At 40.3% G+C, this 10,654-nt stretch overlaps 1 protein-coding gene across 1 annotated transcript in view; it reads right to left on the reverse strand.

Moving 5' to 3' along the window:
• Window positions 1-435: 435 nt before the first annotated feature.
• Window positions 436-10,654, reverse strand: part of HAPLN1 (hyaluronan and proteoglycan link protein 1) — a 29,964-nt gene continuing 19,745 nt past the window's right edge. The window contains exons 4-5 of the mRNA XM_008940081.1: window positions 8,253-8,555; window positions 436-1,222 (exon numbers count right to left, since the gene is read on the reverse strand). Coding sequence (XP_008938329.1) covers window positions 933-1,222; window positions 8,253-8,555 — 593 coding nt within the window. The 3' untranslated portion in view covers window positions 436-932. The remainder of the gene's footprint in view (window positions 1,223-8,252; window positions 8,556-10,654) is intronic.

The raw sequence follows: 10,654 nt of genomic DNA on the forward strand, positions 1-10,654 counted from the left end.
AGTTTACAATTTCTCTGTCCAGCAGTTCATTAATACAACTGCCCTGAGTAGATGCTATATGCTGCTTAGCAAATGGCCTTTAAGAGTTTAAAAATAACTCAGTAAAGCTACTCAAAGGTAATACAACACATCTCAGGCATCTTTAATTGGAGTTAAGAAGAAAATAAAGTTTTCTCATTAATTAATTATTAACTCCCTCACCAATGATTTACACACAACGAAAACACAATTGAAATGTTCGGGAGAACAAATTGTGCTTGTTCCTATGCATGGGACCATGAGTTTATTCTTCAGAAAGGCAAGATTTTAAATTGTAAAACTAGTCCTATTTTTATGGACTGTTTCAGCTGCTTTTATTAAACTCTGTGTTGTTCCCATGTGAAGCCAGTGGAAACAGTTATTTTCTAACCTATATTGTTTTGAGGTTTATTTTCGAAACCTCACCGATCCCCTTTAACAAAAAATTATCTTATTTCAAAATTCCTGATATAATCAATTTGCAGTGTTTCTCAAACTAGTACAAATATGTAAATTCTGTGCTTTTTAAAAGCTTCTGCTTTGAGTAGCCTTACATTCCATAATTGTGCCCTAGCAATCGTCAAGCTCTATTGCATGCCCCATTCACGAAAAGTATATTTTGTTGGGATGACGTAGCTTTAAAGAATTTGGCTCTAAAATTTCCTTACCTAGAGCTTCCATTAAATTATATTAATTTAAAATATCTATGGAATGATACTTTTACAAAAATACTAAAACAAATAAAAAAAAGAAAAACCCAACAAATTAATGGTTTGGGTTTATGAAAATGACTCTTTACAGTAATTAAAAAAAAAAAGGTTTATCACAGTTTTGGTAACTTGCATGAGTTCGTGTCGAAAAGAAATCTTTCACATGTTCTGAATGGATTTAAAGCTCTCGTGCTCTAGGTAATTTCAGTTGTACGCTCTGAAGCAGTAGACCCCATACAGCTTGTGCTTTTTGTCAGGGAAGCCTACGAAGCGCACGGCGGCCTCGTTGGGACTGCAGCGTTTCCTTGGCCGGGAGATGGGGTAGCGGACGCTGCCGTCAGCCAGCCAGCCGGCGTCGCAGCGGTCGTACCCCAGGAGCTTCCAGGCAGCGAAGATCTGGCCAACTTTGGCGATCTGAGCTCCGTCCTTCAAGCACGCCTGAACGGCTTCCTCGTAGGTCAGCTTGGTTGGGTGGATTAGGTAGTAGAAACGACCTGGTAAGAGGAAGCAGGTAAAGCGATGGTTAGTGACACCGCCAGGGTGATGGGATGATGGAGAAGTGGGGGTATTGTGTGGTTTGGACATTGTGCTGCTAAAAATAGCTTGATTTTTTTTTTCCATGATGAGTTGATAAATGTCATGAGTAAGAAAAAATAGGCTATTTGAATAAAAAAAAGTAGTGTGATATTTATCTCTGCTAACTCAGCACGGTATGGCACGTCTCACTTGTGTTCAGTGGTAACCAAACTGTTGCAATGGATTTTCATCCTCAGAGGTGGAAAAACAAGAAGGAAAAGATTGGGCAAGAGGGACGATGGAAGATAGTTTGGGGTTTGGAGCAGGGACCCTGTTTTGCATGTAACTTTATGGTGTCAGATGTGTTTACCAACATGGTGACAATGATAATCCAGTAAAACGCCTGGAGGAACCCTGTAGATTTCAGGCAAAATAGATCTCATACCACTGTACCACACTGCTAGAGAAGGGAAAAGAATTAGATGCCCAAAGCAGTGCACTTCTACACAATGCTCCCAGCATCAGCTTAAGACCCTTATGATTTTTCCACTCAGAAGCATGGCATGGCAAGATTTGGCCTTTGGTAGCATTTGGGTGGTGGTAGCTGAAGTTAACACACGCAGGTTTACTCTGACAAGGTAGTGACCTTGTTTCTGATTAAGTACAAGCACATTTATTTATTTATTTAAATTTTTCTTTAGGATAGCTAAGGTATGGCACAGCTTCTCAGAGGCAGAGTTTGAGCCTGTGGTAGATCAAAACCATGCCTGTCGTAAGTCTTCATTAGCAGTGTCGAAACCACATGCAGCAGATCTGCAGCTCTGCTTCTCTTTAGGCATCAAAGGGTAAATCCTCACCATAAAGTCAGCACTGAACTGATAGTCCTGCTAGGAAAAATGTGCCTTCCTCTCAAATGCAATGAAAAATCTGCCAGCAAATAAAGCTCAAAAAGGAAGTCTCCCCTACTAATCCACAAGCAGCAATAATACTAACATTAATTTCATTTATCAAGGCAGCATAAATTCATTGTAAACTTGTCATTCATTATACATAGGGTTGTCATCACCGGTTTGACAATTAACCAAGTGCGAGGTAGAAAAGGATTGCAGAGGAATAGTGTTAATTTGAAGCAATAATAATACCCAAATAAGTTCACGACTTTTCAATCTGACTGTCCTGTTAGAGGCAAGTTAGCTGAAAAATAAAGGAATTTATTCATGTAGGGCTCTTCTAACTCCAGAGCACAGTCTTTCTTTCCTAATTAAGAATGTATCCCACAATAATATCCTTTTCTTTTCCTTATAAAAAACAGCCAAACACACAAACAGAATTCTGCTGTTTCAGATTACTGTCTTGGTGAAGAAACACTGTTGAGCAAGATGAAGAGTTATGTTAGCTCCAGATCCCTGCAAGAAAGACATGATATTTTTCTAAGTAAAGACGTGCCAGGTCAGATGACAATATAAAGATAATGGAATTAACTTTGTGTAAAGGTTGGAAATCGTATGCCATGACAAGAACATTATATATTAAAAAAAGGCATTTACATTGCTGCTGTGGTGGAGGAGAAACTTATAAAGAATGTCATTGCTGTCAGAGACAATATCTACAATATCTCCACAGAAAACTGTTGAGAGTAGATAATCTACCCCTTAGTAAAATGCTTTCTTAACTCCACAGAGATAATTTACAGGGTGTTGCTAAAGAGAATGTTTATTAAGTGGAAACCTGTTCCTACTTTGTTATTAAGAGGTCTCCCTGAAGCAAACAGAATTTCAGACTTAGGGGAACAGGGATTTGGACTGATAGTATGTAAACTTCACCTAGCTTATTAGTTGCTCTTCAAACCATATGTCAATGGAATGTAATTTCCTAGGGATTTGCAGTAAGGTCAGGCTTTTGACATATGACATCAATAATAAAACCTCCTTTTCTCTGCCCCTTCCTTAAATAGAACTTTAATTGTAAACCCCACAGGGGTGCAATGTATATCCAGAATGTCTGATTAAATAAAATTCTGTTAATAAACTCAATACAGATTTGCTGGTTTTCCCCTGTTAATAGTTTAGAAAGGTTCCTAATTGTTCAACCTCAGTAATTATTAATTGATGTGGAAGGAGAGGGAGGCATTAACTGTCTCTCTCTCATTAATGTCTAGTAGTTGGGTCACTCCTACTGAGGATAAGCTTGATTTGGCTTCTCACATCCAAATCATGGGGCAGAGGGTTTATGCAAACCTAATCAAACCCCATCTATAATAACTATTTTAAGCTTTTGCATGTAACAGAACAGCTTAAAGAGGAAAACTTCAGCACTTGACCTAAATACCCTACACCCTTGGAACTGGGGGAGTTTGAGAGATGCTGGACCCTTGGACATTTCCCCAAGCTCTGCTCTAAATTGTGAGATTTTATTACTAAGTTTTCATATTGCAGCTGGGTGTGGCAGAGAGCAGGCCACCCTCTTCAGAGGCACAGAAAGGCTGTACCACCACATTTGTTATTTTCTGCACCACTTGTTAGTGTAACAGAGCTGAATGAGGGTTCTTGGTGGAGTGCTCAGGGAGGATCCCTCCACGTGTGCAACCAGTGACTGACACGCATGCTGAAAACCTATGGCCACAGAAATCAGATGAGTTGTTTTACTGTGTAAAAATGCTTTAATTTGTGGTTTCCTATCATTGTAAAAGGCATTCTCAGCAGCCAGCAGGGTAGATCTGTAGCATGCACAACATGTAGACCCTATCACCTGCCCCGCAGACTCAGTTCAGAGTAGCTCTCAGCAGTACTAAAACCCTGAGTGAAGCTGTTGTGCCTCAAAACTAGGGAACGTGGTAGAAATTTGTGCCTAGTGAGATTCTTTCCTTTCCTTTAACCATAACATCCTCATAAGAGTTTTGCTACCCAGAGATCCTCTTGGGCAACAGATTTTGAATTGCTATATTAAATATCTGGGAATAATTTTCAAAAATTCTCTTCCAGCACCCCTGACACCAGCAGTGATTCTGGTAAAGCAAGCACTTCTAAGAAAGGGTATGTAATTTTATTTGGGATGGATTTGTTTCTCTTTTTGGAACAATATCTACATGTTTCTAGAAGTAAAATGTTCTGAGATGGTCAAATTTCAGCTGTTCACATGCATTATTCAGAGATGATTTCTATACCTTTCTGACATGTAAAGGGTGGAGGCGGTTAGCTTATCACACATATCACTGTAACAAACAGGTGGTTCAGCTGCACTGTTAACATGATCCCCAAAATTTGTTATTTGCATTTTTAACTTTGCTAATGTGAGATTTTCACTTGATTTTGCTAGAGCTGATAACAACTCAATGATCAGCTGTGGTTCTGCTTGCTAAGTATATAAGAAAATGCATATTAATGAGCAGAAAGTGTGATACAAGCTCTACTTGTACCCCTTTTTTTCTTTTAAAATGCTTAATTATAGAGGAGGGGATACATATATTTATATTTAGCTCACTGAACACTTTTCAGTGCAAAAGCTTCCCATGTTTTTTTTTCCTTGCAGAAACACACTGATATCCTTCAGAAGCCCTTTGAAATTAACTAAAGAATAATCACTCAGGTCTACCACTATATATTCTTTGTCCTGTGCTTTTAGGGCTCTGTGGGGAAGACTGCAACAAAAGGTTTCATATGCATTTATTCACCTGAACTGGTCTGTGGAACCTCAAACTGATGCTCTAGAAGGAATATATGGAAGAGGAGAATCCCATTCCTTGGGGCACAGTAGGGAGAGAATTTGGGGTGGTCTGCAGCCCATGCAAACCATTGGATAATGGCAGGTTGCACACAAAGGGTTCCTACTCACAAAGGGCAGGGACCTTTAGCTTTTCTAAAAAGAACATGGAAATAAAGTGTCTCTTACTGTGATGGAAAAGTGGGGGAGAAATCATCTGTGAGGGAGCACAGCTGAGCCCTCAGACATCAGGATATTCCAACATGGAATTTCCAATTTAATTTAATTTCCCACTTGTTTAGATTCAATTTCAATAGCCTTTATCAACACAAGCAGTAAAAGCTGGCTGAGGAACTTATTGCCATCCATCAGTTACCTCTATGCAGGCTGAAGAATTATGTTATTTCACGATATTTCCATGGATTTGATGGATGGGGTTGTGCCAATGCTACTCTTTCCATTGTTTTATGAAGCATATGACATAAAGTGATAAACTGCTGGTACTACAGTATAAAAAAAAATGTATGAGACATTTCCAGGTTTTTGGTTTTGCTTGCACAGATGCAAAACGTGAATAGTTCTATGAACGAACAGAAAGATTTGAATATGAAGCAGTTATACAAGCAGAACAAAATGTTCCAGTGCTACACTTACACTAGCCTAAGAAAAGACACCACAGGGGGTAATTTCATAAAGTACTAAGATTATTTTATGTTGCATTGCAAATGTTGCTAGAACAATTTCCCTGTGAAGGTAACAGGAATGTCTTCACTAATGGTATAATCCCTCCCTTTTTTGCCACTATTTTTTGTTGCATTCAGATCATCACAGATGGAAATCTAACAGTACCAGAGTGAAAACACTGAACCTGGAATTTAACCCACATCATTAATGACTATGTTTTCATTTTTCACCTTAATGGCTGAATGTAATTTTGTTGGTTTGTACCTTTGTTCTCCAGGTAAAAACCAAGCTTTGCATGTATTTTAGACAGACTTTTTCCTTTAAATATTGAACTATATAAAAGATGCTTTTTTTTTTTTTGGGGGGGGGAGGGGAGCATTGGGAGGCTGTGGGGGGGTGATCCCTGGGATCATTATGTATTTGGGGGATTTCTTGCCTAGAAGAAAATCTAGTTAGCAGAAATCTAAACCTCACTCACCTTTCTTCATAGCAGCTCCCACAACTGACACTCTTTGAGTTGGTGGGCTTTTTTTTTATTTTTTTTTATTTTTTTTTATTTTCCCCTGATCCTGGGGCTGTTGGCATTTTTCCATCTCCCTCACATAAATCTGAAGGCTTCTCTGTTTCATACCCTCTGGAGACTCCAGCAGTCACTGCCACCACTGGAAATGCACGGTGTCCTAACCACTTCTCATTTTCCTTGGCTGTTCCTGAGCTGAGAGAATCAATATTGGGTGTTGCAGAAATAGCTCTTTGCCTGTAGCCACTATCTTTGGCAACTGCAGCCTGGTGGCAAAATGGGTTATTATAAGCTTTTCCCTCTACAGTGAGAAAGTTAACATATGCTGTTAAGCATACATAAGCTATCTGAGGTGTTGAGCTGAAAATAGAAAGCTGGCATTTTGGGAGGGTGACTGGGTTTATTGTGGATTTTAAGGTAAGCTTAGGACATGAATAGTGGAGAATATAGCAGGGATGTGTGAGGATAATGTAACCTGGTGAGTTGCTGGTTGAGGAAATGGATGCTGAGAGAAGCAGAACTCCAGATTTTCTGCTGACAGCTTGAGACACAGGGCACTGAGTTGTATGGAACTAGAAAAGGTGGTGTTCAGCTCTATATATCAGCCTACTGCTCTGTAGTATTCTGGCTTGTAAGTCAGTTTAACAGATTCACCAAGGATGAGATTCATTTCAGTGATTTCTCTACTACCTGTATACCTCATCATCACCTTACATCATTCCTTTTTCTCTCTCTTGCTGTGTCAATACACAGACAATATTTATCTTTCAGTACTTTTTTTTCTTTTTTCCACCAAAAATTATTTTTCTCTTTCCTTAAGAGATACTGTCCAACTTCCAGTGTGGAAAAGGGTGGCCATTAGTGAACACCAATCACAAATGCGTACTCTGCAAGCATTATAAATAGTGCTGCTATCACATTCTAACCCTTTCTCCTTGTTTATTTTATGCCTTCATGCTATTTCTATAGTACAGGGTTAAATCTGCATATAAGAGATGAGCTCATATAGGATTTCACCTTGGTTAAACGAAGCAAGAAAAAAATGAACCAGCATTTCATGGAATGATGCAGCATGATAAAAATCAGCTAAACTTTTGTTTCAGACCGCATCCACCCTGATTGAATATTGTTGGTTTGAGGATTTGGGGTTTTTTTTTGAGAGGGTGGAGCAGACTTAGCACTAGAGCATATCTTCTGAGAGCAAGGCTTATGTTTATTTTCTGGTGTGCTGTAGGACAAAAATGTTTCATTGCGGATAAGCAATCTGTGCATAAACAAAAAAAGGCCACGCTCCTTGGTCTGGGTGGGCTGCAAGCCAAACATGTGCAAAATTGCATAGGAATTATCCACAAGTATGATGCTGAGGATCATAGACCCCTTTTGCACATGTTCACTTGCAGCATTCCTCTCACTCACAGCCATGCTGCCTACATCCTTTTCAGCCACTGGATTAAACCTGAAATGACAGCAAGCTGAGATCAAGTCATTTCATACCTAAAGTAACATCTACTAATAGCAAAAAAGCTTGCAGTCGCTAAAATAAGATTTAGAACAGATCAAACTCAGAGCAAAATTGAACAGGGTTTTGGCCGTGTGCTAAGATTAGGCATCTAAATTATTAGGCATAAAAGCTAGAAATAGCTTTGCTGATAAGGAAGTATTAGTCACACTAGACGTGGAACACGAGCAGGAGCTTCTTGACACAACAGCCTAGATGAAGTGGTGATCAGACTTTTGCTTTGGTGACATATTTAAGCTGCAAAACACCATAATTATAATGGAATTCAACAGGAAAGCTCAATTAATGAATCCCAGGTTTCTTCATCACTTTGAAATAAAATGGATATATATCAGCCTATGAGGATTGTATATACATTTTAACAGAGTGAAAGCAGAGATATCAGAAACTCCTGCCAATACAGGTTCTGAGCTGTAAAACGTGAACTACACGAACATGCGGCAGAGACAACTTCGTGCACGTGTCCTTGTAAATTCAACAATAAAGCCTACTAATAAAAGCTTTGACAAATAATTATCACTTGCTGCCGTTGCAGTTTCTTTCTTAAAAGGCTCATTTGCAAGGCAGGAGTGAAGAAGACTCTTACCATTAAAGTTTGAAGTAAAGCAAAAAACGTCGTATCGGCTTTTGTCTTTATCCCAGAACCCGTAATTCCTGACGCCGGGCACGGTGTTCTTCCCCCCGCAGGGCTCCCTGGGCTTGGTGATGGGGTACTGCACGGAGCCATCGCTGAGCCAGCCGGCGTTGCACCAGTCCAGTCCTGACCTCCAGGCGTCATAGAGCTGGTCAAAGGAGGCAATGACGGAGTCTTGGTCCAGACATGCTCGCTGAGCCTCGTGGAAGTTTAAGTTGTAGCGACCCAGACGTGGGGAGTAGGGGAATACGACACCTGAAGTGGCAGAACGAGAGGCATAGCATCATAGAATCACCATGGCTGGAGAGGACCTCTAGGATCCAACCTCCATCCCAACACTTCCCTAACCATTAGATCACAGCCTCGAGTGCTACAGCTACTTGTTTTTTGAACACTTCCAGGGATGGTGATTCCACCACCTCCCTGGGCAGCCTGTTCCACTCTCTCAGTGAAGAAACTCTTCCCAATATCCAGTCAAAACCTCCCCTGGCACAACTTAAGGCCATCTCCTCTCATCCTGTCATCAGTAATTTGGGAGAAGTGACCAACACTCACCTCTCTACAATCTCTTCTTAGGTAGAGTGAGGAGTGAGTTACTTCAGGTAGAAGAGTTTAGGTGAGTTCTTTAGGTAGAAAGGGGTGAGCTACAGGACGTTGAAGGAGCAGAAGAAAGGGGAACACCATTTACAGTCATGTGAAGGAGAAATAAAGGTTAACTTCATGGTGTGCATCAGATTGTTGGTTCAATTTCTGGAGAAAAAATGTGCTCTCAGCACATGAGCCATGAAGTTAGAGAAGGGGATAGGGCTCCCACCTTGTCTAGCCATCTCCTCTCCCCATAACCTCACTCCTTTTCCATTGCAAACTGTGCCAGGTCTGCACATTACTCCCATCTGCAGCTTTGCTGTCACCACTGTGTTCTCATTTTTATGCACTCTGAGAGTGCTTAAAAATGAGCAAAGGTCGATGAAATTTTGTATCTACAAGTTTTTCATCAGAAAATTTATCAGCTGTAAGATCAATTTCTCATTTTAAAAAGGTAAATTGTACCCCAGCCTAGTTCTGTTTGTTTGTTTGTTTGTTTGTTTTTGTGGGATGGGATTTAGGGACTTTCTGGCAGTTATTCAGAAACAAGAAATTGTAGTACAGAGGCACAAGAACCACTTCTTTCTACACATGGACATTAAAATGAAACATTTTAATTGACATAAAAGAGTGTTAATTTTTTTGCATGGTTCTTTACCAAAATTTCCAGAGATGTTCAAGACAGTTGTGTTGGGGTTTTTTTGGTTGTTTTTATTTTATTTCACATTATCTTAGGAATGTAAAGGTATTTCAAGCCCAGCTTAATAGCAAAATGTTGAGGCCAGACCAGTGAGAGGCATAATTTTCGTGTCCTGAGGTCTTAAAGTAGGAAATCTATAGGGAAGTAAAATCAGTGATGCTGTGCGTGGTTTTAGTGAGACTTTTCTGTTACTTTCCAGCTGGGCTTTGGCAGTTTGTCACCATTCAAGAAGGAAATGCTCCTCAGAGAGGGCATCAGGGACATGCACAGAAGAGAAGTTTCCCAAACTGCAGATGGTGAGCCATGTAGCACACAGTGTGCAGCAATGCAAGACAGCCCTAGAAGGAAGCCATGCGAGACTCCTCCTTCCCTCACTACCCCCATGGCTGCCAGAAGAGATGTTGGCTTAACCAAAGGACACTGGCTGGAGAGACACTGTGCAAGGAGGATCCGCCTGCCAACGCCTCCTTCCACCTCTGAGAAACAGTCAGAGGCCAGCCCAGAGCCCTGAATGTTGCTTCTGGGTGGTGAGCCATTGCCAACAGGCATGGCAAAGAGACCTTCTCATAAGAGAGGACATCCAGACGGAGACAGGAAATGTGGGGACACCTGAAGAGCTGTTTCAGCAGCAAGATTTAAGTAAAGTCATTGCTTTTATCTGACAGATTTTTCCACAGTGCATTTTCTCCTTTATGATAAAGATCTGTAGTTAAAGTTTATTTCTTGAAGCATTAAAGGTCTTTCAGAAAATACTGAAGAACCACCTCCTCATGTGGCTCTGATAGAAGAGAAAGACTTGAAACAAAAGTTTGGATCAGACCACCCTAATCTTTGGCAGCACTTAGAAACTTAACCCAGATCTAAATTTTACAGTTGGCTTTAGCCCAGTCTCATAATAAGATGGAATAAAATGGCATCAGAGAAGATCCAGCTTGGAATGTTTATTCTCAAACCTCTCTGTAGAACTAAGAGCTGTAGGATGCAGAGGAATTAAAGACAAGATAACACAGGAGATGAGCCAAAAACTTTACGCTGGTATAAACATCCATCTTTCTTTTTACTTTCTTCC

This window comes from Merops nubicus, unplaced genomic scaffold (assembly GCF_000691845.1).
Source record: "Merops nubicus isolate BGI_N331 unplaced genomic scaffold, ASM69184v1 scaffold16555, whole genome shotgun sequence".
Classification (NCBI taxonomy): domain Eukaryota; kingdom Metazoa; phylum Chordata; class Aves; order Coraciiformes; family Meropidae; genus Merops; species Merops nubicus.